The 17,200-nt window shown below is 38.0% G+C and overlaps 2 protein-coding genes and 3 non-coding genes across 6 annotated transcripts in view; 2 read left to right on the top strand and 3 right to left on the bottom strand.

Moving 5' to 3' along the window:
• Positions 1-5,930, top strand: part of LOC107084786 (plexin domain-containing protein 1-like) — a 29,300-nt gene extending 23,370 nt beyond the window's left edge. The window contains exons 4-14 of one of the 2 annotated variants that reach the window (XM_015374793.1): positions 2,251-2,320; positions 2,436-2,558; positions 2,641-2,759; positions 2,858-2,957; positions 4,540-4,635; positions 4,710-4,791; positions 4,868-4,928; positions 5,010-5,127; positions 5,206-5,232; positions 5,310-5,467; positions 5,553-5,930. In XM_015374793.1, the coding sequence (XP_015230279.1) occupies positions 2,251-2,320; positions 2,436-2,558; positions 2,641-2,759; positions 2,858-2,957; positions 4,540-4,635; positions 4,710-4,791; positions 4,868-4,928; positions 5,010-5,127; positions 5,206-5,232; positions 5,310-5,467; positions 5,553-5,666 (1,068 nt within the window). In that variant the 3' untranslated portion in view covers positions 5,667-5,930. The remainder of the gene's footprint in view (positions 1-2,250; positions 2,321-2,435; positions 2,559-2,640; positions 2,760-2,857; positions 2,958-4,539; positions 4,636-4,709; positions 4,792-4,867; positions 4,929-5,009; positions 5,128-5,205; positions 5,233-5,309; positions 5,468-5,552) is intronic. The other variant, XM_015374791.1, reaches the window with a different exon arrangement.
• On the bottom strand, positions 639-710 carry trnac-gca. Its single transcript has one exon. It is a non-coding gene; the product is annotated as a tRNA-Cys (tRNA).
• Positions 1,222-1,293, bottom strand: trnac-gca. Its single transcript has one exon. It is a non-coding gene; the product is annotated as a tRNA-Cys (tRNA).
• trnac-gca lies at positions 1,653-1,724 on the bottom strand. The gene has a single exon. It is a non-coding gene; the product is annotated as a tRNA-Cys (tRNA).
• A 3,042-nt stretch (positions 5,931-8,972) lies between the features above and the next one.
• The window catches only part of lasp1 (LIM and SH3 protein 1), a 33,302-nt gene continuing 25,074 nt past the window's right edge, over positions 8,973-17,200 (top strand). The window contains exon 1 of the mRNA XM_015374820.1: positions 8,973-9,262. Within this exon, the coding sequence (XP_015230306.1) occupies positions 9,194-9,262 (69 nt within the window). The 5' untranslated portion in view covers positions 8,973-9,193. The remainder of the gene's footprint in view (positions 9,263-17,200) is intronic.

The raw sequence follows: 17,200 nt of genomic DNA, 5'->3' as shown, positions 1-17,200 counted from the left end.
TGAGTGGCGGCCAAGTGGTTAGGGGAAAGACCTTGGAATCCTGAGTTTCTGAGTATGAGCCTGATTCCCACTCTGGCTCTCTGTGTAATAACCTTAATCCCAGGTTGCTTCCTGCATCATGGCAGCCCACTGCTCCCCTCCCTGAGGGGATTGGTTAAATGCAGAGCAAAATTTCTCCAATGTGAGATCAATAAAGAAAAAATGTTTTATCTTATTATTATAATCCAGATGCAGTACTTTTTTAAGATTCCCTACTTGGCAGAACAAGCAGCCCCCCCCTCTAAATCAGAGAGGTTAAGCAATGAAATTGACAGCTTCAACATTGTACTCAAAAAAGTCCATAAGTATTATAGTGAAGACAAAACACAGGAAAGACAAGCCATGCCTGAATTAAGTCTCGATCAGCTGATCAAACAAGAAAGCATAGTGAATGAAGACGGGGAGAGCAGAACAAACACCAGAGGCTGCAGACACAGACTGTGCCTTATTTATAAACTTATTAAGGGACTAAATTGTTTTTCCGTTTGGTCCAGTTTTAACCAATAAATGCCAGGCAAAGACCTAAACAATGGGAAATCCAACACTCTTGTTCCTAAAAATGCTGTTGTTCAGAATGTACTAAGCCAAATGATCAAAGTAGGGGGCACCCAGATTTGAACTGGGGACCTCTTGATCTGCAGTCAAATGCTCTACCGCTGAGCTATACCCCCACATATGTCATAACCCTGCTTGCATATGTTTGATTCTTGGTGTTTGTGTGTTTTTCCGTCTGCAAAGGGATTAACTTGAAAAGTTATGAACACATTTTAATAGAATTTTTACCAGAGGTGAAATTGAGTCCAATGAACCATGCATTATAGTTTGGTGATGATTCACATGATAATCCAGATGCAGTATTGTTTTAAGATTCTTGATTATTGGACAGAATAGGCAGTTCCTCCCTAAACCAGACAGTGGAAGCTGTGAAATTGACAGCTTCAGCATCGGACTCAAAAAAGTCCATAAGTATGATACTGAAGACAAAAGCACAGGAATGTCGAGGTGAATCCCTAATGAGCCCAGGTTGTATATACACCTTACTTATATAGTGAGCCAGAGGAAGAACATATTAGTTCAATTTTGAGTCCCTTTGATGTATTGTTTTATAAGCAGGAGGGCTGCAAAGAACCTAGGGGCACATGAAGTTACTTTTTTTTATTTACCAAATGAAACGAACAAAGCAGGGGGCACCCAGATTTGAACTGGGGACCTCTTGATCTGCAGTCAAATGCTCTACCACTGAGCTATACCCCCTCGCATATACATTTTTATAGATCTTACCTGAACCAATATACTGCATCATGTGATAACAGTGCTTGCATATCTTATCTTGTTGGTGTTTGTGTGTTTTTCCATCTGAGGTCCAAGAACATGCATTACTAGTTACTATTAGTTTTGTTTTTCTGAAGCCTGCTTGGTGCTCTGTGGAGGCCCCCATAGGGCAATGACCCCCCGGTTTTAGAGCTGCTGGGCTTGACAACCTTATTTGGAAAAAAAAAATATGTCCACTTTAAATGTCTCTTCAAGGCAGAGACCTAAACAATTGGCAATTCAGTACTTCTGTTCCCTAAAAATGTTTTTGTTCAGAATGTACTAAACCAAATGGTTAAAGTAGGGGGCACCCAGATTTGAACTGGGGACCTCTTGATCTGCAGTCAAATGCTCTACCACTGAGCTATACCCCCACGTTTATGCATGAAGTACCTATCATTACTGATTTCAATAATGAGGCCGTTGTCTTCTGGTGTTTACATCAAATCTGGAGACTTAACAGACTTACTTTTATTTTTTTTGTCAGCTGCATTTATCTGCAAAAAATGATTCAGAAAAAAGTTATATTTAGACATGAATTAATATCTAGATTGCAAACACAGAAGTAGTTCATTATGTTTTTATTTGTAAATTTTATAAGTTTACACGTCTGAGTTACACTAATTAAAAAAGTATCTGTAAGCGTAGACACATCTCTCTTTTAAAAAGGGGGCATCATGTTTCCTAAATTTATTGGATTGGTTGTTTTCAGTTTTCTTTGTTAAGAAATATTTTCTTGTATGAACAACCCTGATCACAACCCTTTAAAACCTAAGACTTACATGGAATTAGGAATGTTTTTTTTCTTTGTCAGATGGATATGTCAGATTTTTTTCAATAAGATGTCTACGTCTATATATTTTTTTTCCTTCTCATGTCCGTTTGTGTCTCTGTTTGCAGAGAGTCGCTCTGTCTTTCGACTTTCCTTTTTACGGACATTACCTGAGGCAGATTATCATCGCTACAGGAGGTACAGCTTCAGTAACCTAACAGATGCTTAAGTAACCTTTCCTCCATATGTTCACAGCAGGCTGAACACGTTATACTTAAGATTAACATATTTTTCCATCTGGCTATTTTTTTAGGATTCATCTACACTGGTGATGTTGTTCACCGTATGTTGACCACCACGCAGTACATCGCCCCTCTGATGGCTAACTTTGACCCCAGCTACTCTAAAGACTCCACCGTTCAGTACCTGGATAACGGTATAACATCACCTCATATGTTATTAACTTCATATTACTCAAATCTTTAATATATATTTTAATATTTTGTCTTTTTTTTTAGGAGAAGTGTTTGTGGTCCAGTGGGAGCGGGTCAGACTTCCAGGCAAAGAGGCGAATGGAGCCTTTACGTTTCAGGCTGCTCTTTATAAGACAGGAAGAATCTCCTTCAGCTACCGAGACGTGAGGCTCAGCTGTGATCCCTGCTGTTAGATACCTGATCCCATCATTTCTACCGTACCTTTATATGCTGCCTTTGTGTTCTGTTGTCCTTTCATTAGATCCCTCTATCGCTAGATGTGATCGGATCAGTGGAACATCCAGTTAAGGCCGGATTGTCAGATGCATTTATGGTCGTGTCACCCACCTCTCAATCACCAGGTCAGGGAAGGTTCTTTAATAAACGTGCAGCACATTCCACATTCCTGGTTAAGATGTGTAAAAAGAAACAACTAATAATGTTTTATTTTTTTACTTGAGCTCTAATTGAAATATTAGGCAAGATTTGTTTTGGAACATTTATTTAAACCGAAGCCTTTTCATTTCTGTGAATTAGGGCAACAGAACTCCAAGAGCATTTATGTAATTTAAGTAAGGTGTATGCAAATCTTCAGAACTCTGTCTCTGTATCTTTATATTCAAATATAAATAGGGGGTGTAATATTATGCAGTATAAGACTGAGCTTTACGCAACAAGCAGTATTCAAAAAAAAACAATGAAACATCTCAGAAACTATTTACCAGACACAAAATCAGCCTTCATTCATAGTTATCTGAGGTCCTAGACAAAGGACTTTGTGGGGAGCTTAAAAGAGGAGCACACAAAAGAGAAACCCTGAAGGGATTGTTGAAGGGGAATGGTGGAAGCCTTTTGCCTCTTTATGATCCAACCAGTGGTGATTCTAGATTTATTTACCAGGGAGAGAATGGTGGGGCCAGTATTTTCTTTTATTTTTTATGGGCACACAACAAAAGAATAGCAAACTCACAGAAAAAAATTAAAAACAGGGCAAGACTGTGTTGTTTAATACATTAATTAAGCAGCCAGGGTTACAGACTCCTGATCCAGCAGATAAATTCACTGTATGTACCCCATGCTACACGGTATATACCCCATGCACCTTTTCCTCCGTTCGGCACCTTTTTTTGACTATTGAGCAGATGTGACAAGTGAATTTCTCTACTGTGAGATCAATAGAGTCTATCATATCTTATGTCATCTCATCTCATTTCATCTTATCTTATATTAGCTTATCTTGTGAAACTTATCCTATCTTAAATGCCTGAAGCTTAAAGCTGACTGTAATTTCAGATCACTTGTTAGAGAAAATTTCAAAGGCGAAATATTATATTAGTCTACATTATGAATTGTTACTACCTCTTCTGTCAGCACATATTGTCATAATAGATTGATTTAGTATTAAACAAAAAAAAACTGTCCTAAAAATGTAAAAATAATAGCTAAGACTTGTGTATTTGCCCTTAAGTTGAACAGGCAAATATGCTCTGCCACAGGAGTTCATATTTTTGATATTAAGATAAGATAATTAGATATTTTGCACTTTGAAATGAGATTTTTAAACTTAAATTATTTTATTTCATCTGCAAATTGTCTTACCTACCTGTGAAAATCAAGGCAAAATACAATTATTTCAAGAAATATGTACTCACTTATTTTAGTTTTTGCACTGTGTGTTTTCAGTGCAGTGGCCTAACAGGAGCCATTACATGAAGACATGACATTAGTTGTGATGAAGACATATCGATTTATTACTCAAATATTGATCATAATGTTATTGCTCTTAATTGCATTTCTTGATACTGATTTATTTTTTCCTACACTAAACTGTATCTAAGTCAAAGAAAATTAAGTTTTCCTCCATTTTTTTCTTTGGATTTAGAGGATTTAAAATGTTTTTAAAGTTTTTTTAGATACGAAAACGTTACTATTTCTCTCCTTTAGATGGAGCTCAACAAACAATCTACGAGTACCATCGCGTTGAGATCGACATGACAAAGATTACCAACAGGTCTGCTGTGGAGCTCACACCTCTTCCCAGTGAGTGAAATCTCTGTAATATCAGCTTTAAAACCATGAAATGCCTCCTCCATGTGTTTGCCCTCCCTTTCCAGCCTGCCTCCTACATGACAGCTGTGAGCTCTGCCTCTCCTCCAACCAAACTTCTGGTTGCAGTTGGTGTAATGTTCTCCAGAGGTGAGCAGCTCCTTCTTCAGACCTGCTACAGAAAATATAATATCACCCACTGTTCTTCACAAACATTGCTTTTCAGATGCTCAGATGGCATGGATCGACACAGGCAAGAATGGTTGGATTACTCCTGTTCGGAGGAGGTAGGACTCCATCGCAGATATTTGTTTTGATTTGACCGTGTTTTTAAGTAAAACAGAGTTCATTGTGCTGCGTGTAAACAGAGCCAAGGCGCAACATGTGATGACTACTTCAGGGATGACAGTTTCACTGTTTCCTCTGCTGCACCAGATACAGATGACATTACACCTTCAACCCCAAAACAAAGAGGGTGTAAAACAGGTGATTTTTTCCACCCAGTAATATATCTTGTTTATTATGAATGTTTTAATCTTAAGAGGTACACTTAATTTTTTCCAGATGATCAGATTTACAAGTTGGGCAGCGGTGAGTGACAAATAAAACTTAAAATATACAAACTACAGTTTCAGATTTAAAAACATGTGTCTTACTGTTGTATGCAGATGTAAAAACCGAGTCTTCAACCAAGAGTAAAGGATTGTCTCACACTGGCATCATAGCTGGTATAGCAGCTGCTCTGGTCCTACTCTTAGCTTTAATTCTTGTTGCTGTTTGCATCCATTGCTTTCCCATCGGCTCCTCGTCTCTTTACCTCATCCAGGTACGCTGCCCACACCAAGTATATCATATCAATAAATTGTTGCATGTTCTTTTTGTAACATGATCTATAAATAAATGTTCTGCAGAGACGCAAAAGCTACTGGCCCTCCATGAAGTTCCAAAAGCTTCAACCAGGATACACAGAGGTGGAGGGAGAAGGTCATGAAAAATACAGCATCGTTGAAGCTGGGCCGTGCTGAAACCTGAATATGTGCAATTATACAAAAAATCGATCACCTTGTAAATCAAAGTTGTACTCTGAAACATTTTTTAAAGAATAAGAATTTTTTTGAACATTTTCTAACAGTGTAGCTGCGTTTAGTTTTGATATTTTGTGAGAAGTAGCCGGCATCTGCTGCAAATCAGGTTCAATAAAAAGCTCTTTTCAAAAGATGTGTGTATCTATACGAGAAGTTCTACAAATTTAAGTGTGCACATCTTTGTACATCTAATAAAGAAATGGTCAAAGGGGAGTTTTACTTGCTTGTTTTGATTGAATGATCATTTTGGAGCATGAAAAATAATCCCTCAATACAGCGCAGAGTGCCTTGTGAGACGTCACCACATCTATCTACAATTACAAACTATTCTGTTTTGATATTTTGTCATCGATGACGCAAAGTGGCCCTTAGTTGTGAAGCAGAAGGAAAATGATGCAGGGTTAATTCTGGGTTTTACAAATAAACTTCTGAGTATTTGTTTTTTTTTTTTTTTTCAAAAGTAGATCACTACTATACGTTTAGCTGTGTTTTTTCTTTTTAACATTATCCTGTTCTGTTATTTAGCAAGACCTTTTTATATTTAATTAGCTTTTTTTATTTTCTATAAACTTTAAATTATGAAACGGTGACTTATTGCATATATGAGGCCTCGTCTTTTAGAACTTTTCAAAATGGGTAAAAACAGAAAGTTGAACGGCAATTAAGATGCTTAAAACAGCCCAAAGTGTTGCAAATCTCTACGCCTCTATTTCTCAACCCAGAGGTCTGAATTGTCATCATTTAATTTTATGTGTTGACTGTCCGTGTTATTATGACTGCTTAGAGCCATTTTGTCTAAGTCCGAGCTGAGTAAAAGTTGTTTAGACTCTCAATTATTATATCACCTTTTAATTAAAGACAACTAATTATTTTTGTTAAATATCCATTATGGGAAATATGTTACTGTTTGAAACAACCTTCTATTTATTTGCATTTAAGCTTTAAAGAGAGTAAGATCATAAAACGTTTCAGAAAGATGAAGCATAGATTTATTTTCTATGGGATGTTATTGGATGTAAAAATCAATCCAAGCTGATTACAAGTAGACCTTGAACCATATTGTAGATCTTCTTAATGTCTCTCTGTTGTGAAGATGCAATCAAATATTTTCTAAAAGTCCTCTAAAGCTTCTAAGACTGGTAATTGATTTATACTACATTACTTGGCCACTATTCAGTGGTGTCAAAAGCACACACATTTGTTACTTAAGTAGCAGTATAGATACTGCAGTTTAAAAGCACTCAAGTATCAACTCGACCTCTTTACTCAAGTAAAAGTGAAAAAGTATGTGCTCCAAAAACTACTTAAAGTATAAAGTAACCTTTAAAAAAAACAGCCAGATGCCACTATATGAATTGAAAGCTCGGTTTTTCGATTATTTTGAATAATTCTTTGAGATAGGGCCAATGATGAGGGAGGTGGTCTCCGTCTCCATCTCCCGATACGCTCACGCCTGTGTCCGACCTTTCAGACATTTGAACAGCTTTTTCTAAATCCGACATTCTAGCATGGTAATTCGCGTTTGCAGTTTGAAGAGCACCTGCTTGCTTCTGATTATTTAATTTGGCATCAGCACAAATTTGATGAATGTCTTCAGTACAGGGGCAATAATAGGGGCCAGGGCATGTTCTACAGAGACACTGGCCCCTGTTGGCCCCTGTCTAGAACCGTTCATGGTGTGCGTTATATGCAATTACTCTAGTTTTCNGTCTTGTTGGTCTCCGTCTCCATCTCCCGATACGCTCTCGCCTGTGTCCGACCTTTCAGACATTTGAACAGCTTTTTCTAAATCCGACATTCTAGCATGGCAATTCGTGTTTGCAGTTTGAAGAACACCTGCTTGCTTCTGATTATTTCATTTGGCATCAGCACAAATTTGATGAATAGCTAACCAATGAGTGTTTGCGTCAGTGGCGGTTTTAGACCAATTGTACCAGTGGGCCAGGAGGGTGCCCACGAATTTTCATGTGGGCACCGAAAAGCATGAAATAAAAAAACAGGGCAAGGGATTCAAATATATTAATACAGCTGCATGAAGTGAAATTTCTATTCAATTAGGTTGAATTAAAATTCTATGCCTTATTAGGTCAATATACATTCATAATTTAGGAATTTTACATATTTTTGACATATTTAATTTAAAATTATTTTTATAATAATTTCTATAAAATCAGAATTAGAACTCAAGAAAAACTCATAAATTCAGCTGTAAAAATTAGAGCAATTTATTTTGAAAAAAAAAACATGTAGCAGATGAAAACTGGGATCCTATCTCAATAGCACTGAAGCTATCACCTTATTGCTTTTAAGTAAATAGAAAAAAAAAAACAGAATTTGTAAAGGAAAAAATTTAAAAAGATCCAAAGCACCTATCAGTAACCATGTCTGTTCAAGCGCATATCATCTTTAGAATTTCTTTGAGTATTATGTCTTCAGTACAGGGGCAATAACAGGGGCCAGGGCATGTTCTACAGAGACACTGGCCCCTGTTGGCCCCTGTCTAGAACCGTTCATGGTGTGCGTTATATGCAATTACTCTAGTTTTCACTAGATGTGGATGGTGCACATGATCTGATATGAATATTTATAAACATTAAACCGCAGCCAAGAGTAACAATTTTTAAAAAATGTAAGGCATAGAAAGTACAGATACTTGTGTGAACGTGTAATGAGTAGAAGTCAGAAGTAGGAAGAAAAATAAGTAATGGAGTAAAGTATAGATACCTACAAAGTGTACTTAAGTACAGTAACGTTACTTGACACCTCTGCCACTATGTAGAGGTCCCAAAGAGCCACTTGCTGCCCGGGAGCCCCAGGTTGCAAACCCCTGGTATAGAAAATGGATGAATCATAAAATGTCAACCTAACAATCTTGGCCAGCAGGTGTCGCCCTAGGCAACAGTTTCACCTGGATGTGAAGCAGGACATACAGGTAACGTGGCAGCTGTGTAAAATATGATTTAAAAGCACAGAATTTGTGAAACCTCCAATATCTACCAGGTGGCTGCATTAGTTTCTATGCGAGAACAGATGGAGAAAAAACTGGAGGTGCATTAAGGTGGATGAGATATCCATTAATGCTTTCAAATATCTGTTTTATTGATTCGATTAAGATAATATACCAAAATTGGATAATATTTATAAAATTTTAATTTAGGCAAAAATAAATAACCCAAACTTAACCCCCCTCCTTGTTGTGCGGACACGCGCATTTTGAGGAAGGGGAGGAGGGCCTCGGGGGCGCGCTTTCCGTGTCTGGTTAGTGGACTGACTGACAGCCAGCTGTGCGGCTTCAACAACAACCTCCTGAGCTACACACGACTAGATTCTGGTTTTTGTTTGCCGCTGGTTCTACCTGTCTACAGTAGCTGGTGTTTTAAAGCGAACAATCGACAGCACGCCGCCACTTTTGGCCCGTTTCATCGCCGGGTTGTCTGCTAACTAGCTAGAAGAGCGTTTCCTCCAACATGAATCCGTTGTGTGGCAGATGTAATCAAGTCGTTTACCCCACGGAAAAAGTCAATTGTCTGGACAAGGTAAGAGCTCAAAATGTCGTTTTTATGTTCTTTTTAACTTTTGAAAAAAACAACCTAAAAAGGCTTTTGTTGTTTTGGACCAAAAGTGAGCTTGTTCCTGCCTCACTGGAAGCGAAAGCGTTCACGTATTTTGGTGAATGAAGTGAAGTGAGGAGGAACAGGTATGTCGACGCTAGCAAGCTAACGGCTAGCTAACAGCTAACGTCTGGGAATGCGGTGGGACCACAGCGTGGTCGAAAAGGGAAATACTGTCCATTCAGTTTTATATTATGGTAATTTCATCCTGGTTTGTTGTAATAACTTGGATTAACGTCTCGTTTGCCCCTAAGCGAGGCCGACGTGCCCCAGACAACCGAGTCTGGTTTGGGCCCGAAACGATATAAAAACCAACCGCTTTCAATCAATGCGTGTTAATCCATTGTTTGGTCAGTTTTTAGCTCCTTAAATATCTCCCTCCCTAGCTGCTGGTATTTCCATCTAGTTTGTGAAGGAAACTAATTAAATATCGAGCCAACATGTCGGTTTCCGTGTCCAGAACTCCTCCCAGGTAGCGCGGATTGTCTCGATTTCACCGGCTAATCTCAGATCAGGGATTATTAGGTGAGAAAGCCCGTTTAGATTCACCAAAACGCTCAGCTGATCTCAGATCAGGAGGTAATCTCATCAGTTTTATCCAGCGTCACACTTTGGAGATTGGCAGCAGTGGTTCCTCGTTTTAAGTAAATGTTACTGGTTCAAATCTTGTTCCTGTTTCTTCTCCAGTAACAGAGGAACAAGGTTTCACACACAAATTACAATATTTAGTTTCTTAAAGAGCAGTGTAACTATTTATCTCCACAAGAGATTAAAATCTGTGAAGAACAGTGCTGGCTGTACTCGCCTGGGTGGGGCTCTGTAGCAGGAATTGATGAGAAGAACCTAAACTTTTCTTCTTTTATGTACTTATGTTATGTAGCTGCAATACATTTATTTATGCATGTAACCCATAGCTTAACACACAATAAACTTAATCATGTAAACAATTTTAAGGAGGATCATATTTCAAGATTTGGGACATATAATGAAACAGATTTTTATTAGTGAAAACTAACTTCCTGAGAGGTGAGGCCAGAGGGGAGCAGCTGCCTTCTGTAAACTCTAAGCGACTTCTCTGATCTGAGTAAGATTACAATTTCTATCAGAATCTGTTGCCATGTCTCCTGGTTATTTAAATATATAGAATGAAAATATCAAAATAACCGGAAAGATGGAGCATCAGGGTGCCTACACAGAGCTTATCTTTAACAGATAACCTGAATAAATACCAAAAATAAGTTTTCAAAAGGTGAAAATCTATAAAAACCTTTCTTCCCGTTTATAATTTCCAATCCTGATTAGATTGGTAGTAAGTAAAAGGTAATTTCTGCCTGAAACTGATAATTTGTTTTGCCACCCAGCAGCTGCAGTCAGGTATTTATAATACATGACAGTAATGGGCTGTGTATGCTCCTGCAGCAGTGTGTCGCAGGTATGGTGCAGATATTTTTAATTTATGCCCAATTTTGGAGCGTGTTATTTCACGCCACAACGCAGGAGGGGTAATCATGAACTAGCTAGGATTGTGGGTGTCTGCGTGACGGTTTGAGGAGCTTGTTTCGCCTCTACAACCCGTCATCCAATGCCGGATGACGCACAGTTCGCCTGTGTGTGTGTCCCAAACTCTGGCCGTGGCGCTGTGTGATTTGGCTTCCGGTGCCAACCAACAGAGCGTCGCACAGAGCTACAAACTGTCCTGCCCAGTGTCTGAGGTGTGCCAGCCGTTGTGGACGTCATTACAGCCAGAGTTTCTGCCGTTAGGTACCAAACAGGGAATACGCATAAAGTAGAGCGGATGTAGAATAGACCAATCAGAGGTCTCCTTTCTCTCCTCCATATGACACCATCTGTGGTCTGTCTGCGGTCACTTACAATTTTGAGGAGGTGGGGGGCATTTTTGCGTTAACTGCGACAAACACGCTTTTTCACAAACCAGTCGACTTTGATCTCCAGGATTTCTCTGATTGAGCGCAGTATTAATTCCATGATTTATGACAAGTTGTCCAGGTTCTGAAGAAAGATCATCATACTACCACCACCATGTTGGATTGTTGGTGTAAGTTTCTTTATGGAAAGACTAAGTTTTTAATGGGAACGTAAGGCGGGGTTTAATCCATTGGGGAACTTTTTTCCCAGTCTATCTTTTATAATGAAATAATAAACAATTGGTGCTGCAACTACCGGTAGGTTTTTTTTATAATTGCTATGAGTCGTCAGTGCAACCCTCAAATATGTTGGTCGTTCCTAGGCAAGTTTATTATGCAAGATAGAAATCTCACATAATAAAATAGCAAAGGAGGGGGATAACTTTTTTCCAGGAAGGGAGGGGTTGGTTTTTTATGGCCTGCCTCATGAAAAATCAACATAATTTTTAGTATTTCCATATTTTCAGAGAATAAATAGTTTTATTTATTTATTTATCCATTGAACATTTTAATAGATAAAGTAGATAATATGTGCAATGGCTAGTGACTTAAAACCGTAGATAAATCAATGGCTGTTGAGATCTGCTTATCTGTCAGGCTTGATGGACGAGAAAGGTGGGGAAAGGGCTCCCACAGCACTTTATCTGAAGTAACATCATCCCTGGACTGGGTGCATTACTCTTCTTCAGAATGGACATGAATTGTAGTTTCCTATTGTTTACTGTACCTCAAAAGCTCTCCATATCCACAAGAGGCTCCATATCATAAGACAGATTAGACATCTTCAGAGAAGTGATGTTGGTTTGTCACAAAGCTGGGATTGATAGAAATCAACTTGCCAGAAGAGCCTGAATGTGCTCAGGAATCTGCCCTAAGGCAGAATGCATTCCAGCAGACAGACACTCCCATGTAACATGCTCCGTTCCAGGCGTGCAGTGCCATCTCTCTACTCTCCACCCAGCCAGCTAGCTCGCCACATGTTGACTCCTTCTGCCTCTCTGTATCAGCGTCTCCCATGTAGATCTACAAAAACAGCCTCCAGTTTTTTGTAAGAGCTAAAGTAATTTCCACCTTTATTTTAAAGCGGTAATAGCTGAGGAATTGGAGTGATTTCCATCTGCTGAGCTCAGGTGTACATAAGGAGGAGCTTAATTCTCCACAACTACTGCTTTAATTCAGACTCCACTGACAACCATTTTCACCTGACTATGTGTTTTTGTAGCAGTTAAACGAGCAGGCTTTTTTCCCCTGTGATCCCAAACACGCAGCAGTGCTGGACCCAGTAAAAAAAAGCGGGAAGCTGAGAGGACACAGGAAGTGAACTTTGGTCTAGGCTCTTCTTTACAACCGTTTAGCCTTCATTTAGGCCTTTATAACAGCTTGTTGCATAACGTAATTAAAAACATATTTAGATACTATTATCTGGAGCATGGCTGCCAGTTCTGCGGCTTCATTTTAAGCCCACTTAGTGAGATGTGTAACATGGTCAGGAAATCTCCGCTGAAGGGCTGTGTGAGAGCATAATTATGTGTAAATGTAATTTTTCTACATTTAGATCAAAAGGCTTTATAAATACCTAATGAACAAAAATGGTTTAGGTTGGTTTAAAGCCTGTCTTACACACCGTGGGTCTGTTTACCTAATATTACTACTTATTGACTGCATTTGGTTCAAGTGGCATGCAGGTTGCAAAACTCTGTAAAACATCTTTTGCGTGCGTTATTACTATTCTAATTTTATAAATGGGCCGTTGTGTGACAGATTACTGCCTTCCTGGTTGGTTAACCTGCTTCGTTTTTAGAGGTCTAAAAATACTTTGTGTAGCTGCTGTACTTTCATTGTTCGTGTAGATTTAGAAAAAGAGATGTTGCTCTTCAGTGGGCTCTCTTAGTATATTTAAATTAAAGTTGCAACAACTGCTTGATCTTATTTAACACTTCTGGCTTTTATGCAACAATTTGTATAACAAGTTTAGCTGGTGAATCAAAGCCTGAAGTTATTTTATTTATTTTATTTCTGCTGTTAAAGAATTTGCACCTTCCCCTAAACATGCTCTACTTGGAGAGCAGGAAACAAAGTCTGCTGCTTCTTGCATGGTTTGTACCATCGAGGTTGAGGTTTTGTTGGTTTTAGACACAAAGTTCACTGAACTTTCAGAAGTAATATGAAAAATTTGTTTTATTGATTATTTAATAATTTTTTTATCTCTTCAAAACAAATACTTTTGCCATTTAAGTTAAACTTTTTTAGAGATTTACATAAAAATTAAAGCTATATCCCTGCAGACTGTTTTCTTTTTTTCTTGCATTCTTCCCCTGCATATTCTCAGTTCCTTATTTTACACCTCTATTTTTTTCCCAGGACGTTCTACAAATAAGCATTTATTTCTCTTTTTTTAATCCGTTATCCGATCTGACCTTAAAACCATTCAGTCATAAACCAGGCACATCAACTAAAAAGTTAAAACAGTCTTGTCTCCACACCTAACATAGTTAAAATGTTTTTTTAGACTCTAATTTTTTACTGGCAGGTTGTTTTGAAACATTGAATCTCTTCCCATTGGCTCTCTAATTTACTACCCCTGTGCTTCCATTTAGCCTTTCATTTTCTACCTATAAACAATTTCCTACCCATATACTTAACCATTATACCTTCTTTTAGTATTTTATTTTCATGAATGATGGGGCTAGATTTGAAATACTTTTCTCAGCTTTTATACCCTATGGCCATTGATCATGATCATTTTAATCAGTTAGTTCTTCAAGAATATAAGAGATTAGGATTCCTGGCTTATTTTAAATCAGAGCAAGTTTGGTACGAAACTAAAACTGTAAGAAAAGGCCAAATAAGGAGCATCTGTTCCTGTTTTTGGTTGCATTACTCAAAAGCTTCAATTGCTTTAAAAGCAGAAAATGCAGAAGAATATGAACATCACACTTCAGTTTATGCTCGTTTTTCTAGCAAACAGGAGGCTTGTTTACTAAATATTGTTCCCAATTCTGTCTTAATATGTCGGTCAGCGCTATTATCCATCCATCTTACAGGTGTGACATATCACAATGCTTATTTAGTCGACATGGTTATTGAAAAGGTGTGTCATAATGAAAGCTCCCCCTAAAATGTCTGGTTTTATCACAGGGCACAGCGAGAAGTTTAAACACTGACTGGTCAAAGCTGTTCCCTATAAATTGAATGTTTATTTCTTTACCATAAGCTGGTAGAAGGCGGTTTTGGAGAAATTTGGCAGCATGTTTATCTGGCTTCACCCCTGAACACCACATGTAAACACAGGACGTCATAATCCGGTATCTTCACCTCCATGATCGTCTTGGACTAGTCCAAGTTTATCGAAAAAGTCATTCTTACCTTTGACAGTTTTGTAAATGTAGCTTCATTGTCTGTGTAACAGGCTGACATGAGCAAAGACTAATGGGGAAAAAATAAACATATTTTTGATTGAGAAACAATCAAAAGTATAAACAAGTGGTTCTCCTTTTTGTGCCTTGAAGTTCTTTAATATCTTATATCTCCTCAAGAAAGCCCTGAAAAAAAGATAAAAAGGTACAAGAAAGTCTCTCCATGCAACATATAAAGTCATACAAAGTGGTCTAGGGGTCAACGTGGCACTCTATCCTTTGTTCCACCTTTGTGGCTAACGTGGGCCCATTCTTAGCCAGGGTGTTTGCTCTGTTTTGTTGCTGCTGTAGGTTTCCCTGTTAGATATCAGCTTCTATTGTGCTGCTTCTGCTCAATCGCAGGAAACTAGCTAGGAAGGGTTAAATGTCAGGCCGTATTCAGCTTTTGCAGCATATTCTTCACCATATAATACCCTCCATTTGTGCGTGCACTAATGCAGAATAAAGAGATCTTAAAAACCAGTCCACTGTGGTATTGATCAGAAAGCTGTTATAGGGGAGTCATCTAATTTATCTTTGACCTGCCAGCCAATGTAACTGTTCTGCACGGCCTAAACCAGGAGCTGTTTTTAGAAACACGTTTTTCCTTGTAAACCTTTACTATTTTGAGTCAGGTTATTTAAAGGGCTGAGTCACGTCCTCCAAAAGCCAGTAAGGTGAGGCGTCTGCAGCAACCAGCAGGCATGTTCCTCTGGTGACTCGCATCACATTCAGAGTCCCTGAGGCGTTGACTCTACAGTTACTGGTCAGATGGGTAGATTCATAAAGGGGAACCACCTTACATGTTTTTGTTTGTTTGTCTTTTTTTTTAAATGCAAATATGGGATAAAAGTGCTAAGACAGTTATAGTTGAGATAAAACATTTCGTTGTGCTTGATTCACTTAATGATAAAGGAGAACTGTTGTGGTATTTTACTTCAATTAGGTTCCTCATGTTTTTTTTGTTTGGATACATTTTTTGAACACTTTACACTAATGCACACAATCTAAGAGGGTGGAATAATCAATTTCCAGCTTATCTCTACCAAGGCATGTCTGTAAATCACAGTTTGCCTGCAGCTGAATAACAAGCAATATCTTTTTTATTACCCATTTTAGAGCTCTCCAGATGTAGAAGTCTTTAGACAAACTTACTTGCACGCTAGTGTCAGCCACTAAAATGGCTTATACACATGATGACATAGGAAGTGGTCAACACTCCTCATACATTAGTCAGGGATATTTTTAGTCTTCAATCTGACCAGGTGCAGTCTAACAAAATTAGCTTTTTGACTATAGCTGACTTGGATACTACTTTAAAGACCTTGTGTAAGATATTGTAAATGTGCTTTAAACTTGATTCAGTAGCTCATAACCACTTTTTAAAAAGGCAAGATGTATTTTGATCATCTTAAGACATGCCATCCCTTTTGATTACATTAAACTTGTAGAGAGAAGCTATGATTATGTTTAAAGACCTTCAGTTTACAAGTACTTTTATTTACTCTTGAAAGAATATAGGTTATAATAGTCTTTAAGGGGGCCTATTCAGGTACTTCGCACATTTCTACACTAGTAACTCGCTTTGCTTGCATACAAAAGTCTTATAATTAAATAATTGCAACAAATTGGCTTTTTATATTTTATCTCTCTTTTCCAAAGTTTATTTTCTGTTTATTAGTAAACTAATGTGATCAAAGGTACGATATTGCACATGCACTCAATGAGTAAATAATAAAGAGCCATAGAGGAACATAATATCTATGGGAGAAGAAATGAGGTCTGTAATGCAGAGTAAAGGTGTCAAAAGAAATAGTATGAAATGCTAAAGAAAATGTGGATATTTGGAGGGTTAAAAACATGAGGAACATTCTGAATATGATATGATTGTTGATGTTTATTGAAGTAGTAGCTAAATCTGCAGAAACATTCACATTTCTATACTAAGCTGACTGATGCGTGTAAACATGGCCCATCCCTGATACCGGTGATAACTATGCTATTCTTAGATATGTGAATTCTACACTAATTGCCCCTTTGAATATTACAATCTGTTAGTCAGTTGTGGGCTGATGACATAAAACAATATTATGGTTTAAAAAGACCAGAGTAAATGTTATCAGAACAGGTTGTGGGCTTATATTGTTTTAGTTTAAGATGATTATATGTTTTTAAAATCCTATACTGTTAAATTGATGTTGGAAACCAGGTTTAAGTTGAGTACTCACTAACTAGCTTTTATTGTTTGGCAAAGACTGAACTTTTTGGGCGATCTGTAGGACTGGGGCTCCTCCTCCTGAACTACTTACGCTTATCCTCAAGAGAAATGGACCCGATGCTGATTGAGCATTTTCTCTTGTGTAGAGGCCTGGACCCTCATGGACACGCATGCATCTATGAGACATTTAGCCTACATACAGTCCTGCTCATGTATATTTTCATGTTTTATTCTCGCCCAACCAAAAGCGTGCTTACACAATTTGCCCTTGAGCTGCAGGCATACAGTGATGTGTTTTTTTATGAGTATTTCATTTCTAGGGCTC

The sequence above is a fragment of the Cyprinodon variegatus genome, unplaced genomic scaffold (genome assembly GCF_000732505.1).
Source record: "Cyprinodon variegatus isolate N-32 unplaced genomic scaffold, C_variegatus-1.0 Scaffold109, whole genome shotgun sequence".
Lineage (NCBI taxonomy): Eukaryota > Metazoa > Chordata > Actinopteri > Cyprinodontiformes > Cyprinodontidae > Cyprinodon > Cyprinodon variegatus.
Note: the sequence above shows the minus strand (reverse complement) of the source record. Positions and strands in the feature narration are given on the sequence as shown.